At 44.5% G+C, this 25,645-nt stretch overlaps 1 protein-coding gene across 2 annotated transcripts in view; it reads right to left on the bottom strand.

The window, feature by feature from the left end:
• The window catches only part of LOC124000405 (glutamate receptor 4), a 372,689-nt gene that overhangs the window by 216,063 nt on the left and 130,981 nt on the right, over positions 1-25,645 (bottom strand). Inside the window, exon 3 of one of the 2 annotated variants that reach the window (XM_046306732.1) lies at positions 12,999-13,068. In XM_046306732.1, coding sequence (XP_046162688.1) covers positions 12,999-13,068 — 70 coding nt within the window. Of the gene's footprint in view, positions 1-12,998; positions 13,069-15,425; positions 15,788-25,645 lie in introns of those variants that run through there. The other variant, XM_046306734.1, reaches the window with a different exon arrangement.

Raw genomic sequence — 25,645 nt, 5'->3', positions numbered from 1 at the left:
TCTTCCATCCTATCATCTCTTCCCTCTGCTCAAACCTTCTCCAACCTATCTCCTGATTCTGCCTCCTCAACCCTCCTCTCCTCCCTCTCTGCATCCTTTGACTCTCTATGTCCCCTATCCTCCAGGCCGGCTCGGTCCTCCCCTCCCGCTCCGTGGCTCGATGACTCATTGCGAGCTCACAGAACAGGGCTCCGGGGAGCCGAGCGGAAAATGGAGGAAAACTCGCCTCCCTGCGGACCTGGCATCCTTTCACTCCCTCCTCTCTACATTTTCCTCCTCTGTCTCTGCTGAGACTGAAGCCACTTACTACCACTCTAAATTCCAAGCATCTGCCTCTAACCCTAGGAAGCTCTTTGCCACCTTCTCCTCCCTCCTGAATCCTCCCCCCCCTCCTCCCTCTCTGCAGATGACTTCGTCAACCATTTTGAAAAGAAGGTCGACGACATCCGATCCTCGTTTGCTAAGTCAAACGACACCGCTGGTTCTGCTCACACTGCCCTACCCTGTGCTCTGACCTCTTTCTCCCCTCTCTCTCCAGATGAAATCTCGCGTCTTGTGACGGCCGGCCGCCCAACAACCTGCCCGCTTGACCCCATCCCCTCCTCTCTTCTCCAGACCATTTCCGGAGACCTTCTCCCTTACCTCACCTCGCTCATCAACTCATCCCTGACCGCTGGCTACGTCCCTTCCGTCTTCAAGAGAGCGAGAGTTGCACCCCTTCTGAAAAAACCTACACTCGATCCCTCCGATGTCAACAACTACAGAACAGTATCCCTTCTTTCTTTTCTCTCCAAAACTCTTGAACGTGCCGTCCTTGGCCAGCTCTCCCGCTATCTCTCTCTGAATGACCTTCTTGATCCAAATCAGTCAGGTTTCAAGACTAGTCATTCAACTGAGACTGCTCTCCTCTGTATCACGGAGGCGCTCCGCACTGCTAAAGCTAACTCTCTCTCCTCTGCTCTCATCCTTCTAGATCTATCGGCTGCCTTCGATACTGTGAACCATCAGATCCTCCTCTCCACCCTCTCCGAGTTGGGCATCTCCGGCGCGGCCCACGCTTGGATTGCGTCCTACCTGACAGGTCGCTCCTACCAGGTGGCGTGGCGAGAATCTGTCTCCTCACCACGCGCTCTCACCACTGGTGTCCCCCAGGGCTCTGTTCTAGGCCCTCTCCTATTCTCGCTATACACCAAGTCACTTGGCTCTGTCATAACCTCACATGGTCTCTCCTATCATTGCTATGCAGACGACACACAATTAATCTTCTCCTTTCCCCCTTCTGATGACCAGGTGGCGAATCGCATCTCTGCATGTCTGGCAGACATATCAGTGTGGATGACGGATCACCACCTCAAGCTGAACCTTGGCAAGACGGAGCTGCTCTTCCTCCCGGGGAAGGACTGCCCGTTCCATGAACTCGCCATCACGGTTGACAACTCCATTGTGTCCTCTTCCCAGAGTGCTAAGAACCATGGCGTGATCCTGGACAACACCCTGTCGTTCTCAACTAACATCAAGGCGGTGGCCCGTTCCTGTAGGTTCATGCTCTACAACATCCGCAGAGTACGACCCTGTCTCACACAGGAAGCGGCGCAGGTCCTAATCCAGGCACTTGTCATCTCGCCGCTGGATTACTGCAACTCGCTGTTGGCTGGGCTCCCTGCCTGTGCCATTAAATCCCTACAACTCATCCAGAACGCCGCAGCCCGTCTGGTGTTCAACCTTCCCAAGTTCTCTCACGTCACCCCGCTCCTCCGCTCTCTCCACTGGATTCCTTGCCTACGGAGCTGTGAGGGGAACGGCACCTCAGTACCTCCAGGCTCTGATCAGGCCCTACACCCAAACAAGGGCACTGCGTTCATCCACCTCTGGCCTGCTCGCCTCCCTACCACTGAGGAAGTACAGCTCCCGCTCAGCCCAGTCAAAACTGTTCGCTGCTCTGGCCCCCCAATGGTGGAACAAACTCCCTCACGACGCCAGGACAGCGGAGTCAATCACCACCTTCCGGAGACACCTGAAACCCCACCTCTTTAAGGAATACCTAGGATAGGATAAGTAATCCCTCTCACCCCCCCCCCTTTAAGATTTAGATGCACTATTGTAAAGTGACTGTTCCACTGGATGACATAAGGTGAATGCACCAATTTGTAAGTCGCTCTGGATAAGAGTGTCTGCTAAATGACTTAAATGTAATGTAAATGTCTGCAGTAGCTACAAATATGAAAATGTATTAAAACACATCAAAGAGATAGTTTCAATGGTGTTGACTGTATTGGAAAACCATCCTGTGGCTATTTCCAAATACCCCGGTATATGGTATTACCGCCCAAGCCTAGTTACATATACCTGCGAGTCCCCAAGCTTGAGTTCATGGGGCATACACCACAAATACACTAATTTGGACTGTGAAGCTAAAATGTTTAATTTGGATCTATACTCCAACATTTTGGATTTGAGATTAAACGTTTCATATGAAGTGACAGTAGAGAATGTCACCGTTTATTTTCATACATATATCAAGGCACAATGAAGACAAAAAAATTTTTTTAAAAAGGAGTACGGGGGAGAACACGCTGGTTGACTTGACTAAAAATACAAGACAAACTGGCACAGAGAGACAGGAAACACAGGAATAAATACACTGAGGAAAATAAGTGACACCAGGAGGGGGTGGAGACCATCACAGGGACAGGTGAAACAGATCAGGATGTGACATCATATCTGCTTTACCATTTACAGTTGAAGTCGGAAATGTACATACACCTCAGCCAAATGCATTTAAACTCAGTTTTTTGCCATTCTTGACATTTAATCCTGGTATACATTCCCCGTCCTAGGTCAGTTAGGATTACCACTTAATTTGAAGAATGTGAAATGTCAGAATAATAGTAGAGAGAATCATTTCTTTCAGCTTTCATTTATTTCATCACATTCCCAGTGGGTCAGAAGTTTACATACACCCAATTAGTATTCGGTAGCATTGCCTTTAAATGATTTAACTTGGGTCAAACATTTTGGGTAGCCTTCCACAAGCTTCCCATAATAATCGGGTGAATTTTGGCGCATTCCTCCTGACAGAGCTGGAGTAACTGAGTCAGGTTTGTTAACCTCCTTGTTCGCACACACTTTTTCAGTTTGGCCCACAAATGCTCTATGGGATTGAGGTCAGGGCTTTGTGATGGCCACTCCAATACCTTGACTTTATTGTGCTTCTAAAGCCATGACATCCTTTTCTGGAATTTTCCAAGCTGTTTAAAGGCACTGTCAACTTAGTGTATGTAAACTTCTGACCCACTGGAATTGCGATAGTGAATTATAAGTGAAATAATCTGTCTGTAAACAATTGTTGGAAAAATTACTTGTCATGCACAAAGTAGATGTCCTAACCGACTTACCAAAACTATAGTTTGTTAACAAGAAATGTGTGGAGTGGTTGAAAAACAAGTTTTAATGACTCCAACCTAAGTGTCTGTAAACTTCTGACTTCAACTGTAGAAAGGAAAGCACTTTATGTATGTACAGAGGCACAACAATAATACCCCCAAGGCACAATACATTATTTACCATGAATTTCTACCAGGGACAACATCATCTGAAACATAACCAAGTGTCATGCCTTGGTCATAGTATTTTGTGTTTTCCTTAATTATTTGTTCAGGCCAGGTTGTGACATGGGTTTATTGTGTTGTCTTATTGGAGTTTTTGTAGGCATTGGGATTGTGGTTGGGAACCATATTTAGGTAGCCGGGGTTTCAATGTGTATTTTGTGGGTGATTGTTCCTGTCTCTGTGTTAGTTTTCACCAGACAGGCTGTATTAGATTTTCACGTTCCGTTTGTTGTTTTTGTATTTATTAAGTTATTTCATGTATCGCTATTCATTATTAAAGACATGAGTAACCACCACGCTGCATTTCGGTCCGACTCTCTTTCGACGAACGAACGCCGTTACAGAATCACCCACCACACACGGACCGAGTGGCGTGGTTACAGGCAGCGACAGCAGGAGCAGCGAAGGGAGGACGTTATGGACAGCAGAAGCATGGAGTATACGACGTAGGATGAAATAGACAGGTGGGCGGTCGACCCAGAGAGAGTGCCGGAGCCCGCCTGGGATTCGCTGGAGCAGTGCGAAGAGGGCTATAGGAGAATGGTTTTGGAGAGGCAATCACGACGGCGCAGAGGAAAGCCCGTGAGTCAGCCCCAAAAATGTATTGGGGGGGGGGGCTCAGAGGGAGAGTGGCAGAGTCTGGAGATAGACCTGAGCCAACTCTCCTTGTTAATCGTGAGGAGCCAAGGAGGAGACCAGAACCAGAGCCGGTGTTAGAGGTGAGCGAAGCAGAGACTGTGAAAGAGTTAATGGGGTAGGTGGAGTGGAGAGTAATGAGAGAGTTGCTAGCTTGGTGCGTTAGGTACAAGATTCGTCCGACGGAGTGTGTCGGGGATTTGATGGCACCTGGGTCAGCGCTCCATACTCGTCCTGAGGTGCGTGTTAGTCGGCTGGTGAAAAATGTGCCAGCCTCACGCACTAGGCCTCCTGTGTACCTACCTAGCCTTGCACGTACCTACCTAGCCTTGCACGTCCTGTGCCAGTCCTGCTCTCAGGCTCTCCAGTACACCTTCACGGTCCAGTCCATCCTGTGCCACCTTCACATACCAGTCCTCCGGTAGCAGCTCCCCGCACCAGGCTTCCTGTGCATGTCCTCGATCCTGTACCACCAGTTCCAGCACCACACACCAGGCCTTCAGTGCGCCGCGCCTGTTCAGCGCAGCCAACGCTTTCCCCCTCTCCTGCGCTGCCGGAGTCTCCCGCCTGTTCAGCGCTATCAGAGCCTTCCTCCTCTATAGCGCTGCTGGAGTCTCCCGCCTGTTCAGCGCTTCTAGAGCCTTCCTCCTCTACAGCGCTGCCGGAGTCTCCTGCCTGTTCGGAGCAGCCTGAGCTGCCAGTCTGCATGAAGCAGCCAGAGCTGTCAGTCTGCAAGGAGCTGCCAGTCTGCAAGGAGCTGCCAGTCTGCAAGGAGCTGTCAGTCTGCAAGGAGCAGCCAGAGCTGTCAGCCTGCATGGAGCAGCCAGAGCTGTCAGCCTGCATGGAGCAGCCAGAGCTGTCAGCCTGCATGGAGCAGCCAGAGCTGTCAGCCTGCATAGAGCAGCCAGAGCTGTCAGCCTGCATGGAGCAGCCAGAGCTATCAGTCTGCATGAAGCAGCCAGAGCTGTCAGTCTGCATGAAGCAGCCAGAGCTGTCAGTCTGCATGATGCAGCCAGAGCTGCCAGTCTGCATGATGCAGCCAGAGATGTCAGTCTGCATGGAGCAGCCTGAGATGTCAGTCTGCATGGAGCAGCCTGAGATGTCAGTCTGCATGGAGCAGCCTGAGCTGTCAGTCTGCATGGAGCAGCCTGAGCTGTCAATCTGCATGGAACAGCCAGAGGTGCCAGTCTGCATGAAGCAGCCTGAGCTGTCAGTCTGCATGGAGCAGCCAGAGCTGTCAGTCTGCATGATGCAGCCAGAGCCGCCAGTCTGCATGATGCAGCCAGAGATGTCAGTCTGCATGGAGCAGCCTGAGATGTCAGTCTGCATGGAGCATGGAGCAGCCTGATGTCCTGTCTGCATGCTGTCATCACGTCTGCATGAAGCAGCAGGTGTCAGTCTGCAAGGGCCTGCCAGTCTGCAAGGAGCTGCCAGTCTGTTTGTCACTGCAAGGAGCAGCCAGAGCTGTCAGCCTTGGAGCAGCCAGAGCTGTCAGCCTGCAACTGGAAAGGAAAGCACTTGTGAGCTGTCGGCCTGCATGGAGCAGCCAGAGCTGTCAGCCTGCATGGAGTAGCCAGAGCTGTCAGCCTGCATGGAGCAGGGGCTTCAATTGTGTTGTCTTATTGAAGCAGTGAGCATTGTCTGCATGAAGCAGCCAGAGGTCGTCTGCATGGAGCAGCCTGAGCTGTCAATCTGCATGGAACAGCCAGAGCTGTCAATCTGCATGGAACAGCCAGAGCTGCCAGTCTGCATGGAGCAGCACGAGCTGTCAGTCTGCATAGAGCAGCTAGATCAGTCGGTCAGCCATGATCATCTAGATCTGCCGGTCTACCAGATTCTTCCAGATCTGCCAGTCAACCAGTCTCTTCCAGATCTGCCAGTCAACCAGAATCTTCCAGATCCGCCAGTCAACCAGAATCTACCGGAGCCTACTACCTGCCTGAGCTTCATCTCAGTACTGGGCTTCCTCTCAGTACTGGGCTTCCTCTCAGTCCAGGGCTTCCTCTCAGTCCAGGGCTGCCCCTCAGTCCAGGGCTGCCCCTCAGTCCCGAGCTTCCCCTCAGTCCCGAGCTGCCCCTCAGTCCCGAGCTGCCCCTCAGTCCCGAGCTGCCCCTCAGTCCCGAGCTGCCCCTCAGTCCCGAGCTGCCCCTCAGTCACGAGCTGCCCCTCAGTCACGAGCTGCCCCTCAGTCCAGTGGGGTTCTGGGTGAGGACTATTAGGCCATGGTCGGCGGCGAGGGTGGATTATCCCAGGACGCGTAGGGGAGGAACTATGACATTAATGGAGTGGGGTCCACGTCCCGAGCCGGAACCGCCACCATGGACAGACACCCACCCGGACCCTCCCTATGGTTGTGAGGTGCGTCCGGGAGTCCGCACCTTAGGGGGGGGTTCTGTCACGCCTTGGTCATAGTATTTTGTGTTTTCCTTAATTATTTGTTCAGGCCAGGGTGTGACATGGGTTTATTGTGTTGTCTTATTGGGTTTTTTGTAGGCATTGGGATTGTGGTTGATTAGGGGTGTGTAGCATAGGTTTGGCTGCCTGAGGCGGTTCTCAATCAGAGTCAGGTGATTCTCGTTGTCTCTGATTGGGAGCCATATTTAGGTAGCCGGGGGTTCAATGTGTATTTTGTGGGTGATTGTTCCTATTAGGTTTTCACATTCCGTTTGTTGTTTTTGTATTTATTAAGTTATTTCATGTATCGCTATTCTTTATTAAAGAGATGAGTAACCACCACGCTGCATTTCGGTCCGACTCTCTTTCGACGAACGAACGCCGTTACACCAAGACAAACAGCAAATGCATCCAACAAGATTAAAGAGTCACAAACTTGATGTAGTCATTGTGTGCTAGGAATATGGGACAAAGTAATACAGTTTTGACTACTTCAATACACATATAACTGAATTTGTCCAAATACTTGGACAAGATACATAAAGTGCTTTCATTTCTAAATGATAAATCATATATGTATAAAACAATGGAGGAGGAAGGGGAGAGACATCCTCCCCAGTGAACTTCATACAAATAAAAATAGTGAAACATTTAAAAAGTTATTCTTTTTAGCTAAAACAATACCTTGTACTGTATATTCACATCACCAAATAACTGATTAAAACACACTGTTTGGCAATGAAGGTCTACAGTAGCCTCAACAGCACTCTGTAGGGTAGCACCATGGTGTAGCCGGAGGACAGCTAGCTTCTGTTCCTCTGAGTACATTGTCTTCCATACAAATCCTAAGAGGCTTCCATAATCTTACACAGTAATTATGACAACTTCCAGAGGACATCCTCCAACCTATGAGAGATTTTGCAGCATGAACTGACATGTTGTTCACCCAATCAAAGGATCAGACACTTAATCTAGCACTACAGCTAGCTAGCACTGCAGTGCATACATTGTAGTGAGTAATTGACTCAGAGAAAGAAAGACAATAGTTTAACAGTTTTGAACAAATTAATTTATGAAAAAATGGATGATCAAAAGAGAGCGAGAGACAGAGAGAGAGAGAGAGAACTAGCTATATATATATTTTTAAAATCACTTTCACTTACTTAGGTAGCAAATGCAGCTAGCTAGTTTAGCCTACTCAAACACCTGGCTCAAACAGAGGGATGCTATTTTAGCTAGCTGGCTATGACCATCCAACACTGGAACTCTTCCAAGTCAAGGTAAGTTTTTGGTTTTACAAATGTATTGCCACCAGGGTCCACCGGTGTAAATGCTAAACTGCTTACTGACTGTACACTGTACTGCACGGTTGAAGCTGGTTTACTAATGCGTTAGTTCTATTAGCTATGTGGACTATGACGTTACATTAGCTAAAATGGTGACAGCAATGTAGGCTGTGTGTAACATTTATGGTATGAAGGATTGGCTTGTAAAGTTTTTTTCGCCTGGTCACAGACAGCTGATGTGTTGTGCATTGAAGTGCACAAGCGAAGGGAAGAGGCGAGAGGAGGAGAACACATTGATGCGAGAAGGAATACAACAAGCTGTTTGCATGTGGCTGCTATGAAAGTGAACTGTTTGAAAGTGATCAGAGGTGTAATTCATTCCGACAATTCTGTTTGAAAAACCTTTTTTTTTAAATAGAAGCAAATGGAACGAAATGGGGATAAACATACCTAAATTTGTCCAATTGAAACTCTCATTTGCAACTGTTGGACTAATGATTACACCCTAGATGCAGCTAGATTCAGGCAAGAGTGTGCAAGGCAGTATTGAATGTGTCATTGTCTGTCATCTTTCTCTCAACCTGTGTGCACCTACGTTGTAAACGTTCATTCATAGGCTAGTCTAAACCTATCGATGTTACATTGAACTGGGTGAATGGAATATGAATGACCGTTGTCCAATTACGCTGTAATAGAAAAAAGGCATGCTCCTAAAAAAAATAAGATCATCCTCCCTCAGTTTAAACGGCACCAACTGCCACTGGTATGAAAAAACCCTCAAATAAAAGGTAACATTCCGTACTGTCACTTCATAGAAAACATTTGTTCTCAAATCCAAAATGCTGGAGTATAGAGCCAAATAAACATTTTAGCTTCACTGTACAAATAAATACATAGGGGAGTGTAGAGACATGCATAAACTTAAACCATTCCCTTCTCCCTGTCCCTCCATTCTTTGTTTCTCTCCTTTAAATTGAATGCTGGGATTAATCCCTTAGCTCAACTGTAGAGTTGCACAGCTCTGAAATTGCAATATATTTATATATATGTATATATATGTATATATATATATATATATAAATATATAGAGAGAGAGAGAGAGAGAGAGAGAGAGAGAGAGAGAGAGAGAGAGAGAGAGAGAGAGAGAGAGAGAGAGAGAGAGAGATGCACATGTAGGAAATGCTACATTCAGGGAGAATGTAACGGTGAAAGCTTTGATCTTTGACAACAGCTAAATAGACCCTGTGAAGTGTGGCTTATGGACATTTGCTTTTCTACTTTTCGATATCAACTATTTCATTCCTTCCCTCTTTCTCTCTTTCTCTCTTGATTCACTGTGTCTCTGTGTGTGGTTGTGTGGTGGAGATGGTGTGTGTGTGTGGTTGTGTGGTGTGTGTGTGTGTGTGTGTGTGTGTGTGTGTGTGTGTGTGTGTGTGTGTGTGTGTGTGTGTGTGTGTGTGTGTGTGTGTGTGTGTGTGTGTGTGTGTGTGTGTGTGTGTGTGTGTGTGTGTGTGTGTGTGTGTGTGTGTGTGTGTGTGTGCGTGTGTATGTGTGTGTGTGTGTGTGTGTGCATTTGTCCCAGGGTGTGTCATGGGGTGCATGTTCTGGTGTGTGTGTTACTGTGTGTGTGTGTGTCATTGTGTGTGTTGGTATGTGTAGCAGATCTTGCTACTTTTCAGCTTTGTGTTCTGGTGTATTGGTAACGAATAGGACTCTGGACACTAGTTGCCGGTCCTGGTCTTTTATTTATCTGGATTGGATTAAATCAATTAATTGAAATAAATGGTGAGCTTCTCAATGCTGCACACAATGCACAACTAACGTGAGGAGAAGCAAAGTGAGCGAGTGCCTGCACATGGGAAGCTACAGACACCCTGCTAGCATGTACTGTAGCTAGCTACCCTTACATTGCACCACTCGGTTGAAAACTCTTCAAACAGAATGATATGTAATCACAAACAGTTCACTAGAAACACGACAATATTGAAATACATGCTATCAAATGTACATTACATTTTCCAAAATGTCTATACCATATGTACATTTGTGCACACCAGCGGTAGTCGGTGCTGTTTAAGATTAGGGAAGACACTTGTTTAATGCGCATGGCCTTACTTCTGTTGCAGCACATTGGATAACTGTCATTCATATTCCATTCACCCAGTTCAATGTAACACCGATAGGTTTAGGCTACTGTCATTCATATTCCATTCACCCAGCTCAATGTAACATCGGTAGGTTTAGGCTACTGTCATTCATATTCACCCAGCTCAATGTAACATCGATAGGTTTAGGCTACTGTCATTCATATTCCATTCACCCAGTTCAATGTAACACCGATAGGTTTAGGCTACTGTCATTCATATTCCATTCACCCAGCTCAATGTAACATCGATAGGTTTAGGCTACTGTCATTCATATTCACCCAGCTCAATGTAACATCGATAGGTTTAGGCTACTGTCATTCATATTCCATTCACCCAGCTCAATGTAACATCGATAGGTTTAGGATACTGTCATTCATATTCACCCAGCTCAATGTAACATCGATAGGTTTAGGCTACTGTCATTCATATTCCATTCACCCAGTTCAATGTAACATCGATAGGTTTAGGTTACTGTCATTCATATTCCATTCACCCAGTTCAATGTAACATCGATAGGTTTAGGTTACTGTCATTCATATTCCATTCACCCAGTTCAATGTAACATCGATAGGTTTAGGTTACTGTCATTCATATTCCATTCACCCAGTTCAATGTAACATCGATAGGTTTAGGTTACTGTCATTCATATTCACCCAGCTCAATGTAACATCGATAGATTTAGGCTACTGTCATTCATATTCACCCAGCTCAATGTAACAGCGATAGGTTTAGGTTACTGTCATTCATATTCACCCAGCTCAATGTAACATCGATAGGTTTAGGCTACTGTCATTCATATTCCATTCACCCAGCTCAATGTAACACCGATAGGTTTAGGTTACTGTCATTCATATTCACCCAGCTCAATGTAACATCGATAGGTTTAGGCTACTGTCATTCATATTCCATTCACCCAGCTCAATGTAACATCGATAGGTTTAGGATACTGTCATTCATATTCACCCAGCTCAATGTAACATCGATAGTTTAGACATCGATAGTTTGGACCAGTTTGAGGAGTTCACCCGCCTCTTCCAGGCAGTCTTCGACCACCCGCCTGAGGGTAAATCGTCGGGTGAGCGCCTCTTCCATCTGAGGCAGGGAACGAGAAGCGCACAGAAGTTCTCACTTGAATTTCGGACCCTAGCTGCCGGCGGGGGATGGAACGACAAGGCCCTGATCGACCATTATCGTCTGTCGGGAGTTGGCCTGCAGAGACACCACCCTCACGTTCGACCAGCTGGTGGACCTGTCCATCGGCTGGATAACCTGCTGGCTTCCCGCGGACGTTCCGATCGGGGTCTGTTGGCTATCCCTCCGTACCCTCTCTCCAATACCTATGGAGCAGGGAGACCGGAGGGGGTTCCAGCTCGTGCACCATCTGTGGCCGCAGAGGGCACACTGCCGGTCGGTGCCTGGTTGGTTCCTCTGGGTATCGATGCAGCAGGCAGGGCGCTCTGGCACCACCCCAGGTGAGCCGGTACCATTCTCACCCAGAGCCCTCTGTTGCACATATGTTTGTGTATGTCACTTTCCCTGAGTTTTCCCCGCATTCCCATTATAAGGCACTCGTCGATTCACGCTCGGCTGTAGATTTTATAAATAAATAGTTCGCCCATAGTTTAGGGATCCCTATTGTTCCTGTGGCTGTGCCTGTCCCCGTTCACGCCTTAGATAGTTGACCATTAGGGTCAGGGTTGATTAGGGAGGTCACCTTTCCTCTGGGCATGGTGATGCATCAGGGTCACAGGGAGAGAATTAGTCTCTTCCTTATTGACTCTCCTGCGTTTCCAGTGGCGCTGAGCTTACCCTTGTTAGTTTGTCATGACCCCACTGTTTCTTGGCCAAAGAGGGCTCTCACGGGGTGGTCGCAAGAGTGCTCGGGGAGGTGTTTAGGGGTTTCCGTTGGTGCTACTACAGTGGAAAGTCCAGACCAGGTTTCCACTGTGCACATTCCCCCTGAATATGCCGATTTGGCTCTCGCCTTCTCCAAAAAGAATGCGACTCAATTACCACCCCATCGACGGGGTTTTATTTGAGACGACTGTACAACCATTAAGATTAATTGTCAGATTCAACAGAATATCTCTTTGTTTCTTGGGACCTAGAACAAGGATCTCTGTTTTGTCCGAGTTTAAAAGTAAAACGTTTGCAGCCATCCACTTCCTTATGTCTGAAACACAGGCTTCTAGTCCAGGATTATGAGGAAAAACATTAAAGATCCACAACATTTATTCCATGGGACAAAACTAGGTCCAGAGTATGACTGTGACAGTGAGTAGGTCCAGAGATATGTTGGACAAAACCCACTGAGTCGATGATGGCTCCGAAAGCCTTTTGGAGTGGGTTTGTGGACTTTTCCATGTGAATACTAAAGTCACCAAAAATTAGAATATTATCTGCTATGACTACAAGGTCCGATAGGAATTCAACGAACTCAGTGAGGAACGTTGTATATGGCCCTGATATGGTTTTGTGCCATCACTGAGGTAACTGGACAATGCTGTGCCAATGTCCCCTATACTGGTGCTGCTGGCAACAGGGTTGACACCTGGTCCTGCCGTGGGTGTGCCACTGTCCCCTATACTGGTGCTGCTGGCAACAAGGTTGACACCTGGTCCTGCCGTGGCTGTGACACTATCCTCTGAAGTCTCTCTCCCTGGCTCTTTCCCTTTCACCACCCTCACTGCCTCACAGTCTGTCTCCTAGAAAATAAATAAGGTGTTTGCCGTACTCCTAACTACCAGTACCCAAAACTACACAGTTAATCACAACAGCAATACCCTTGCCTTAAAAAAATCTTAGTTCAGTCACCAGTTTAAGTTGAGAGTGGGGTTATCCATGGCATTGTTCAATTATGTCCCTATTGTACAAGTCCGAAAAAAGAGAGAACCTTTCATAATGTTGCCAAACAGACTCAAACTTACCTGAGACGCCCTGTCTCTGCCAGTCTGTCCCCAGCTCTGCTGTCTGTGTGCCATCTGATGCCTGCTCTGCCTAATGACACATTTGAAACATTTCCGTTAGTATTTCAATTCTTTCTTATGAACATATTATCAACTAGTATATGAGATATTAGGCTACTAGGGTTCTTACTTAACGTTTTGGTGTACTGAAATTTTTTCTGATGTCCATATATATATTTTTTCTGCCACTTTTCTATCTGGCTGGCACAATGTGCAGGTTATTTACAGTAGGAGATGTCTATCATCTATTATCATTCTGTGCTTCAAAGTTCTGTAGCGACAATTTAGCTTTTGCAACGAGACCATTGAAGACATTTAAGACAGCGGTAGAAGAGACTGTAGTTCTGTTCAGTTTGGAGATCAGTTTATCGCTAACCTTATCACAGGGACTTCGAAGCACTACAGCTGCATGCTGATCTTGGAATAAACTGATGATAGCAAAGAGGAGGGGAGGGGGGGGTCAGTGGATCAAACCTTTGTGAGGCAAAGGGCGGGAGGTCGCAATCTTTTGAAACTTAAAAACGCGCTATTGAGTGTCTATAATCTGCACAAGTGCTTTCATTGCGTATTATTAATATTATTGAAATGACATAGTTATGTTTACAGTGATATATTGGGGGGGACAAATCATATTTTCCCAGGATGGGGGGGGGGTGTGTCCCCCATCCCCCCTGGGATTTCAGCCTATGCTGCCTTGCACACTCTTGCTTACATCTAGCTGATCTAGGGTGTAATCATTAGTCCAAACAGTTGCAACAAAAACGAGAGTTACTATTGGACAAAGTCAGGTAGGTGTATCTCCATTTTGTTCAGTTTGCATCTGTTTAAGTAATGTTTTTCAACCGAAACACCCGAATGAATACACCCCTGATCAACCACACTAACAGTTCACTTTCATAGCAGATACATACAAACAGCATCATCACTTTGCCTGTTGTATAGTTTCTTCTCGCATCTACGCGTTCTCCCTTTCACCTTTTCTCTGTGACCAGGCGAGAAAACCTCTCCCAACCAAACCTTCATACCACAACTGCAAACCGCTAAACACAGCTTTAATTGCTGTCATCATATTTGCTAACATCATAAACAACATAGCTACTAGAACTAATGCATTAGTAAGCCCGCTACAATCACGCAGTACAGTGTACCGCAAGCAGTTACACTGGCATGCCCCCGGTGGCAATACATTTATCAAACCGAAAGCTTATCTTGATTTGCTGTTGGATAGCCTTAGCCAGTTAGCCAGTTAGCTTAGCCAGTTAGCTAGCATAAATAGCATTCCTCTCTGTTTGAGCTGGGTTTTTCAGTAGGCTAAATTAGCTAGCTGCATTAGCTAGCTACGTAAGTGAAGTTAAAGTAAATTGGGAAAAAAATATATGGTTAACGTTAGCTCTCGCTCTCTCTGCTGCTTGGCCTGTATTTTGAAGAAATATATTTGTTAAAAACAGGTCAACTATTTTCTCTCTTTGAGTCAACTACTCCCCACATTTTATCCACTGCAGTGCTAGCTAGCTGTAGCCTCTGCTTTCAGTACTAGATTCACAACATGTCAGTTCATGCTGCAAAAGCTCTGATAGGTTGGAGGATGTCCTCCGGAAGTCGTCATATTTACTGGTGAACACATACCCCTTATCACTAGAATCAAAACAGACTGAAGAGGGGAAACTCCCACTGTTGACTTGACGGTACTACAGGCCAGAGCAATACACATCACAGCAATCGATACTCTCACAATATGGAAAATAATCAAAACTAATTAAAGGATTTAGGTGACATGCACATAAGACAATATTAATACTTGTTACATTCCCCTTAATGAATGTAGCCAAAATCCCGATTGTATACCTGACATGATATAAAGAAACTAAAAACATAGAGTACACCTGAGGGACAACTGACTCTACTTAGTCTCTACTGGCACAAGTACACATAAAGGATCTTTATCTTTAGTCTCAACATTACAAGCTACCTGCTGGACAGGTTCAGAAAACTCAAGATCTCCTAGAAAGATATGATGCCAAGTACACCATACAACCACATGGCCTACCATTACTTAGTACCATAGCGTACAACCAAATAAAATATACCAAAACACATAACTTAGTGTTCACTAAAACTAAATAAAAAGGAAACCCCTCAAATTAGTGTAAACAGTGACTGGGATTTCTTACTTATGTATTTGCAAATCTCTGAATAGCGAATGGCCTCTGAGCCATTGTCTCTATAAGGAAATTAATGGACTTCACTACTCTGCCTGATTGTGTACTGACTGTACCTTGTTTGTTCCCTGATTCTTGTCTAAGTAAATCTTGGTCATTAGCTACAGTAACCGTAGCATCTGTCAGGAATAACCGACTGGTCTGAGTCAAGGGCAATGGCTAGACTCACAGTCAGCGGGCGGATCAGCGTCAGTCTTTTTCGGCATTAGGTCCTTGAGCTTGACAGTCTTCATCTGAATTGTCTCTGCAACTGGGCTCTGCAGTACTCTGTCTTGATTGGTCTGGCTCTGTCTGCATTCCAACAGATTCCTCTTTATTCAAAGACTCCTGGCTCACAGTGTCAGTTGATCCAGTCAGTATCCATGCACTGGATCTTTCCTCAGTTTTCCTCTTCCAGAAAGTCAAATGGGACTCTGTCAGGAGAATTCTGTACTCCTGTTTACCAATTCAACTAGGTTACCCTCAGTCTGTTATATCAGGATTTGTAAGATACTGATAGAAAAAAAAACAGTCCCAGTCTACCAAAGTTAAATGTTTATTCACGCAACGTTCTGACGTGTACAGTACAGGACCTTCAATTTATAGTGACACACATACTTCCACACCAACCATCAAATCCGCCCGCCAATAGAGCCTAGGGGAGTATGTGAGAATAGTGTCTTCCTACCCTCCCCTAAGATAGGGAGAGACCTGGGACTGGGGAGTACTCAGTGTCCCAGCCAAGGTCGCCCTGGATCTGGCTCAGACAGATAGTGTTTTGAGAACAGACTAGACACATTGTTCCCTAAATGTTGATTCCGACAAAAACCACACACAGTATTATAATATAATCATCGAATGAGTCTAATACTTACACACATGTATTATAATAACCTAATGATTTAAATTAATTTCATATAATCACATGGTTTCAGACATATGGTTTCAGGACTGTAACATTTGAATCATTTATTAAAATACATTTCCGTATCAGACTCACACTCTGAATATTCGACACCGGCCAACTGAGATTCAGAGAAATCATCATCCTCAGGCAACTCGACTGGTAGGAAACTGATGTCCAGGAAGAGGTTCCTGTGGACCACTTAGGTGTTCCCCTTTTCATCTGTCAATTCGTATTGGGGCGGCAGGTAGCCTAGTGGTTAGAGCATTGGTCTAGTAACTGGAAGGTTGCAAGTTCAAACCCCCGAGCTGAAAAAGGTACAAATCTGTCATTCTGCATCTGAACAGGCCGTCATTGAAAATAAGAATTTGTTCTTAACTGACTTGCCTAGTTAAATAAAGGTTAAAAAAAATTACAAAAAATGTGTGTCTGGATGTTTGTCGATGATTGTGCACACGCTTCTTTCCCCCCGTTCTCCCTTGTTTGCAAGAATAACCTGGTCTCCCTTGTTCAGGTAAGTACCTTTGACCTTTCTGTTGTAACCTCTGGCTTGTTTTTGTTGTTCTTTGACAGTACGCTGCTGAGCAATGTTTGCCGCTTCATGGAAATGGGACATGAGTGTCTTTACATAGCTGCTGTGGTTGACAACCACAGGATCTCTCAGAACTTGCTTGAACATCATGTCCACCAGAGGTCTTGGAACGTGGACAAACATGAGGTGCTTTCAAGGGGAGTGATTGGAGCATATTGCTGAGCATTCTGTTGTATCTTTCATTTCCTCCATTCCCCATGGGGTCATTTGCCATCGTATGTGACTTGGTTTCTCCTGAAAGCTTGAGCTCGCTCTCGAAGTTGGCCCCTGCGTGAATCCGTCAGCAAATCCATATACACGAAAGACGTTGTTCCATAACTTTCTGGCAACTTGCTCTGCTGTTTTATTTGAGCAAGGAAAGGCCAACTTCAGATCAAATCTAATTTCATTCGTCACATGCTTCTTAAACAACATGTGTAGACTGCAATAAAATGCTTACTTACGGGCCCTTCCCAACAATGCAGAGAGAGAGAGAAAAAAGAGATACTATAGAAAAGTAATAACATCGCCCTCCATTTGGTAAATCCAACCACAACTCTATCCTCCTGATTCCTGCTTACAAGCAAAAATTAAAGCAGGAAGCACCAGTGACTCGGTCTATAAAAAAATGGTCAGATGAAGCAGATGCTAAACATTTACATTTACATTACATTTAAGGCATTTAGCAGACACTCTTATCTACAGGACTGCTTTGCTATCACAGACTGGAACATGTTCCGGGATTCTTCCGATGACATTGAGGAGTACACCACATCAGTCACTGGCTTTATCAATAAGTGCATTGAGAGGACGTCGTCCCCACAGTGACTGTACGTACATACCACAACCAGAAGCCATGGATTACAGGCAACATTCACACTGAGCTAAAGGGTAGAGCTGCCGCTTTCAAGGTGCGGGACTCTGACCAGGAAGCTTTCAAGAAATCCTGCTATGCCCTGCAACGAACTATCAAACAGGAAAAGCGTCAATACAGGGCTAAGATTGAATCATACTACACCGGCTCCGACGCTCGTCGGATGTGGCATGGCTTGCAAACTATTAAAGACTACAAAGGGAAGGACAGCCGTGAGCTGCCCAGTGACATGAGCCTACCAGATGAGCTAAATCACTTCTATGCTCGCATTGAGGCAAGCAACACTGAGACATGCATGAGAGCATCAGCTGTTCCGGACGACTGTGTGATCACGCTCTCCGTAGCCGACGTGAATAAGACCTTTAAACAGGTCAATATACACAAGGCTGCAGGACCAGTCGGATTACCAGGATGTGTGCTCCGGGCATGTGCTGACCAACTGGCAGGTTTCTTCACTGACATTTTCAACATGTCACTGATTGAGTCTGTAATACCAACATGCTTCAAGCAGACCACCATAATCCCTGTGCACAAGAACACAAAGGCAACCTGCCTAAATGACTACAGACTCACGTCCGTAGCCATGGAGTGCTTTGAAAGGCTGGTAATGGCTCCCATATCCCAGAAACCCTAGACCCACTCCAATTTGCATACTGCCCAAACAGATCCACAGATGATGCAATCTCTATTGCACTCCACACTGCCCCTTCCCACCTGGACAAAAGGAACACCTACGTGAGAATGCTTTTCATTGGCTACAGCTCAGAGTTCAACACCATAGTACCCTCAAAGCTCATCACCAAGCTAAGGATCCTGGGACTAAATACCTCCCTCTGCAACTGGATCCTGGACTTCCTGACAGGCCGCCCCCAGGTGGTGAGGTAGGTAGCAACACATCTGCCATGCTGATCCTCAACACTGGAGCTCCCCAGGGGTGCGTGCTCAGTCCCCTCCTACTCTCCCTGTTCACCCATGACTGCATGGCCAGGCACGACTCTAACACCATCATTAAGTTTGCTGACGACACAACAGTGGTAGGCCTGATCACCAACAATGATGAGACAGCCTTTAGGGAGGAGATCAGAGACCTTGCTGGGTGGTGCCAGAATAATAACCTATCCCTCAATGTAACCAAGACTAAGGAGATGATTGTGGACTACAGTAAAAGGAGCACCGAGCACGTGCCCATTCTCATCGACGGGGCTGTAGTAGAGCAGGTTGAGAGCTTCAAATTCCTTGGTGTCCACATCAACAACAAACTAGATTGGGCCAAACACACCAAGACAGTCGTGAAGAGGGCACGACAAAGCCTATTCCCCCTCAGGAAACTAAAAAGATTTGGCATGGGTCCTGAGATCCTCAAAAGGTTCTACAGCTGCAACATTGAGAGCATCCTGACCAGTTGCATCACTGCCTGGTACGTCAATTGCTCGGCCTCCGACCCCAAGGCATTTCAGAGGGTAGTGCCTACGGCCCCGTACATCACTGGGGCAAAGCTGCCTGCCATCCAGGACCTCTACACCAGGCGGTGTCAGAGGAAGGCCCTAAAAATTGTCAAAGACCCCAGCCACCCCAGTCATAGACTGTTCTCTCTACTACCAAGCCATAAGACTCCTGAACAGCCCCCCACCCCTATTTTTTGCTACTGCTACTCTCTGTTTATCTTATATGCTTAGTTACTTTAACTATACATTCATGTACAAACTACCTAAATTGGTTCGACCAACCAGTGCTCCCGCACATTGGCTAATCGCATCTGCTACTCTCTGTTCATCATATATGCACAGTCACTTTAACGATACCTACATGTACATACTACCTCAATAAGCCTGACTAACAGGTGTCTGTATATAGCCTTGCTACTCCTTTTTCAAATGTCTTTCTACTGTTGTTTTATTTCTTTACTAACCTACACACACACACCTTTTTTTTGACACCATTGGTTAGAGCCGGTAAGTAAGCATTTCACTGTAAGGTGTACACCTGTTGTATTCGGCGCACGTGACAAATAAACTTTGATTTGATGTAATTAAACAAGTCATAATAAATACACAATAAATCACTTGGCTAAATACTGTACACGGGTACCAGTACCGAGTCGTTGTGCAGGGGTACAATGTACATACAACTAGGTAATGTGACCAGGCTACAGGATAGATAATAAACAGTAGCAGCGGCATATGTGATGAATCTGGTAGATCTGGTAGAAGAAAATACAATCTTTGAAATGCAACAGAAAGGTACCAGTTCCAGCCAGTACTCTGTAATTCCGATGGTGTCCACAAGATGGCAGCAGTGTATGTGCAAAGTTTCAGACTGATAACTTATGAGCGAACTACATGACATTTAGTGTGAAGTCACCCAGGTAGATTTGGGCAAATCGTGAAGTAGACATTTGCAGTCATATTACATTTTTCTGCAAGAATATCATCAAATCTTTATACTTGGACTTTGATTAAGCTTTTCCAGTATTAGTAGCTATATTATAAGTTCAGCATTTACAAACAACCAGTTTTCATTACTTCATAACTCTGAACATTCTTATAATTTTTGTTCAAAAGGAAAAGGCATGCTGTCGAACAAGGTTAGTAGCTACATTTTACAACAGATACGTGGCTTCCGGATAGTCCCGTAAAGTCCAGCTCATTGTCTATCTAGCTAGCTTTGTTTGACCCCGATTGGTGCTTATTTGACAAAGTTTGAGTCGTTCAAGTGAAGACCACCTGTGTCATCGGTATGCCATGAAGGTGTCGCTCTCTGACCAAATATGGTGTCTAATAGGATATACTACGCCCCTAAAGATATAGTGAAGTCTGGTTACGTTCTAGGATCTCTGAGGAATACATATGAACGGGATTTGACTGGTTGAAACAATGTTTAGATTTTCACAGATTCCTTTCTTTGCAAATTGAACTAGTGTAAATACAAAATCGATCGTGCATGCTATATGGATTTTTTTAGGATATGAAAGATGATTTTATCTAACAGAACAACACTTGATATTATCGCTGGGACCCTTCAGATGATAAATCAGAGCAAGATTTCAAAATGTAAGTACACATTTAACCTTCAGAGGTGAATTGATCAAACCTATCATGGTGAAAAGTGTTTTGTTTTTGTGAGCTCTCCTCAAACAGTAGCATGGCGTTATTTCGCAGGAAAAGCTTATGTAAATTAGATAGCGCAATTATATTAACAAGAATATAAGCTTTCAGCCAATATAAGAAACTTATATGTACCGGCATTTGTTGTTTCTCTAAAATCTGCGTTCGTGACACAAGGCGCTAGATGATTTACAACTGTCCCGTTGACAGGACACCTATCCCTAAAAAGTTTTAACTCCGGGTCAAACGTTTCAGGTAGCCTTCCACAAGCTTCCCACAATAAGTTGGGTGAATGTTGGCCCATTCCTCCTGACAGAGCTGGTGTAACTGAGTCAGGTTTCTAGGCCTCCCTGCTCAAACACGCTTTTTCAGTTCTGCTCACAAATTTTCTATAGGATTGAGGTCAGGGCTTTGTGATAGCCACTCCAATACCTTGACTTTGTTGTCCTTAAAACTTTGGGATAGGGGGCAGTATTTTCACGTCCGGATGAAAAGCGTGCCCAAAGAAAACTGCCTGCTACTCAGGCCCAGAAGCTAGGACATGCATATTATTAGTAGATGTGGATAGAAAACACTCTGAAGTTTCTAAAACTGTTTGACTGATTCTAGATTTCTAAGGCAGTTGCTTGCAGTTCCTATCGCTTCCACTGGATGTCAACAGTTTTTAGAAATCGGTTAGTGTTTTTCCTTTGAGAAATGAAGAAGTAGCCCTCAGAATCAGAATGAGGCGCGAGGGAAGTGTATTGTTTGATAGAGGCGCGTGACCTGAAAAGCACGCTCCACAATGTTTTCCTCTGATATTGAACACTGTTTATCCCGTCTTAAATTTAATAGATTATTTACCTTAAAAAATACCTAATGTTGTATTAGGAAAGTTGTTTGAAATGTTTGGACAAAGATTACAGGTAACTTATGAGATATCTTGTAGTCATGTTGCGTGATTTGGAACCAGAGTTTCTCTGGATCAAACGCGCCAAGTAAATGGACATTTTAGATAGATAATGACGGAATTAATCAAACAAAAAGGACCATTTGTGATGTTTATGGGACATATTGGAGTGCCAACAGAAGAAGCTCGTCAAAGGTAAGGCATGAATTATATCTTTATTTGTGAGTTTCGTGTCGCGCCTGGCGGGATGAAATATGATTGTCTGTGTTTGTTTGATGGGGTGCTGTCCACAGACAATCCATGGTTTGCTTTCGCCGCAAAGCCTTTTTGAAATCTGACACATTGGCTGGATTAACTTCTCTATGCTAGGGGGCAGCATTCGGAATTTTGGATGAAAAGCATGCCCAAATTAAACGGCCTGCTACTCGGGCCCAGAATATATGATATGCATATAACTGGTAGATTTGGATAGAAAAGTTTTTTGTTTGTTTGTAGTTTTCTATTCAAATCCATGACAGTATCCATTGACTTAGGACTCAATTTGCAGTTCCTATGCCTTCCACTAGAAATGGTTTCAGGCTTGTATTCTTATAAATGAGAGAGTAAGACCAGACTGGATGAGAGGACCCTGACGTGTCACAGAGCTTTTTCATGCGCAATCCCGAGAGAGTGCATTTCTTGTTCACCTTTTATATTGACAACGTTATTGTCCGGTTGAAATATTGTAGATCATTTTGGCTAAAAACAACCTGACGATTGAATATAAACATCATTTGACATGTTTCTTTGAACTTTACGGATACAATTTTGATTTTGTCTGCCTGTTTTGACTACGTTTGAACCTGTGGATTACTGAAGAAAACGCAAACAAAATGGAGTTTTTTGGATATTAACCTGTTACTCCTACCCCCTACTTTTTCGAACATTCTGTTAAAAATCGCGCAACATTTCAGCGCCCTGTAACTCAGGCCAGGAATATAGTATATGCATATGATTAGTATGTGTGGATAGAAAACACTCAGACGTTTATAAAACTGGTTAAATCACGGCTGTGACTATAACAGAACGTGCGTTTCATCGAATAGTGCAGGAAAATCTGATCACTGAAAGTGGAAAAATATATCCATCCGCCGCTTCAACCCATTGTTATGGGCGAACGACATTAACCTCTTGCTCCTACCTGACACGCAGGCGTCCCATCTAGACATCTGGAAATGCAAATGCGCTATGCTAAATGCTAATAGCACTCGTTAAAACTCAAACGTTCATTAAAATACACATGCAGGGTATTGAATTAAAGCTACACTCGTTGTGAATCCAGGCAACGAGTCCGATTTTTAAAATGCTTTTCGGCGAAAGCATGAGAAGCTATTATCTGATAGCATGTAACACCCCAAAAAGACCCGCAGGGGACGTAAACAAAATAATTAGCATAGTTGGCGCTACACAAAACACACAAATAAAATATAAAACATTCATTACCTTTGACCATCTTCTTTGTTGGCACTCCTAGATGTCCCATAATCACTATTGGGTCTTTTTTCCGATTAAATCGGTCCATATATAGCCTAGATATCGATCTATGAAGACTGTGTGATCAACGGAAAAAAATAGCCTTATAACGTAACGTTATAATTAAAAAAGTTAATTAAAAAAGTTGACGATAAACTTTCACAAAACACTTCGAAATACTTTTGTAATGCAACTTTAGGTAATAGTAAACGTTAATAAGCGATCAAATTGATCACGAGGCGATGTGTATTCTATAGCTGTATGTCTGGAAATAATGTCCGGGTAAATCTCAACCAAAATATCCGGTCGGAGACCTGAAGAAATGGGCTGTCTCTTCTTCGTTTTACCAAGAAACAAAGCCTAGGCAAATGACAAGACTGTTGACATCGTGTGGAAGCTGTAGGAATTGCAATCTCGGCTCCAGGTAATTTGCTTTCCCATAGACAATACATGCAAGTGGCGCATTGATATATTTTCCAATTTTCAGTGATCAGATTTTCCTGCGCTTTTCGATGAAACGCACGTTATGTTATAGTCACAGCCGTGATTTAACCAGTTTTATAAACGTCTGAGTGTTTTCTATCCACACATACTAATCATATGCATATACTATATTCCTGGCATGAGAAGCAGGGCGCTGAAATGTTGCACGATTTTTAACAGAATGTTCGAAAAAGTAGAGGGTCGACTTAAGAGGTTCATCTTTAAACCTATGTAAAACATGTTTTGTTTTCTGAATTTTTATAATGAGTATTTCTGTATTCGAATTTGGCGCTCTGCAATCTCACTGGATGTTGGCCAGGTGGAACGCTAGCGTCCTACATACCCTAGAGAAGTTAACAAGTGTAGCTTTAATTTGATGCATTGCATGTGTGATTTCATTAAAGTTTAATATTTATAGTAATTGAATTTTAATTTGGCGCTCTGCCATTTCACCGGATGTTGGACTCTCCCTTTTACCTCCAAACATAACAATGGTCGTTATGGCCAAACTGTTCTATTTTTGTTTCATCAGACCAAAGGACATTTCTCTAAAAAGTACGATCTTTGTCCCCATGTGCATTTGCAAACCGTAGTCTGGCTTTTTTATGGTGATTTTGGAGCAGTGGTTTCTTCCTTGCTGAGCGGCCTTTCAGGTTAGGTCAATATAGGACTTGTTTTACTGTGGATATAGATACTTTTGTACCAGTTTCCTCCAGCATCTTCACAATGTCCTTTGCTGTTGTTCTGGGACTGATTTGCACTTTTTGTACCAAAGTACGAGTTTGAAGGTAGGCCTTGAAATACATCCACAGGTACACCTCCAATTGACTCAAATTATGTCAATTAGCCTATCAGAAGCTTGTAAAGCCATGACATCATTTTCTGGAATTTTCCAAGCTGTTTAAAGGCACTGTCAACTTAATGTATGTAAACTTCTGACCCACTGGAATTGTGATACAGTGAATTATAAGTGAAATAATCTGTCTGTAAACAATTGTAGGAAAAATGACTTGTCATGCAAAGTAGATCTTCTAACCGACTTGCCCAAACTATAGTTTGTTAACAAGAAATTTGTGGCGTGGTTGAAAAATGAGTTTTAATGAGATTCAAACTTTGAAGACCGAGATCGTGTCATTGAAGGCAGACCATCAGAAAGAGAAACATTCTGAGGGCAGAGATATGGGCGACAGCTTTTGCATTGGTCCAGAGCCAGGTGATATTGGCGGAGAGTCAGGCGGCATTGGCGGAGATGTGTAACCGAAGAGAGATACCACGAGTGGGCACAGAATACAAACTGGGATGGATCGAGGCAAATGTGGCTTACCAGTGAACCTCTGGGTGTTCATCATTAATACTGTATAAGTTTCCATCCATGACTGATGCAACCCGAAATAGCATTAAAGACAGAGTTAATGAGTAATTGAGGTCACCGAGAAAGTCTGGACATGGCCTGCTCTCCCTTTTGTAAGGAATTAGGCCCTTTCCCATGTTTACTATATATGTACTATATGCTATGTTTTGTTAAAATAATAATAATACTTATATAATAATTATGAATCCATAACGAATCACTTAAAATATGTCATGGGTTACGTACGCCTCTTGGAGGAGGGAACGCAACACCCCGCTACATATCAACTCCCATGGAGTGAAAAAGTATGTGATTGTAGGTGCGCGGAAGGACGACAGAGGCAAAGAAAAATACCATTTACAGGGATTGTATTATTCCTTAACACGGTAATGTGGCTAAAAGGGACTGGACAAAACAAAAGCAAAGAAAGTAAAAATTGAAGAGTCCCCTCTCCTACCTTACCTGCATTTTCACTTCTTACTTAACCTTTAGTACCACCTGGCACTCTAACCAAAATACAGGGGTGGTCCGCCCAGGTCTTACCTAGTGTGCATAGACAGATTTAAGTCTACGGGTTATGTATGCCCTCAGGCCTTTTGCCTAAACACTCCCAAGGAGCATTTCCCTTCCCCCCTTGGAACAAATGCAACAGAATTACTAATACTTTAAGTAAACAATTTCAATAATTAAAAACACTAAGTCCTATTGGCATACACATTACC

The sequence above is a fragment of the Oncorhynchus gorbuscha genome, linkage group LG16, assembly GCF_021184085.1.
Source record: "Oncorhynchus gorbuscha isolate QuinsamMale2020 ecotype Even-year linkage group LG16, OgorEven_v1.0, whole genome shotgun sequence".
NCBI classification, from domain to species: Eukaryota; Metazoa; Chordata; class Actinopteri; order Salmoniformes; family Salmonidae; genus Oncorhynchus; species Oncorhynchus gorbuscha.
The sequence above is the reverse complement of the archived record's forward strand: the minus strand, read 5'-3'. Positions and strand labels throughout refer to the sequence as shown.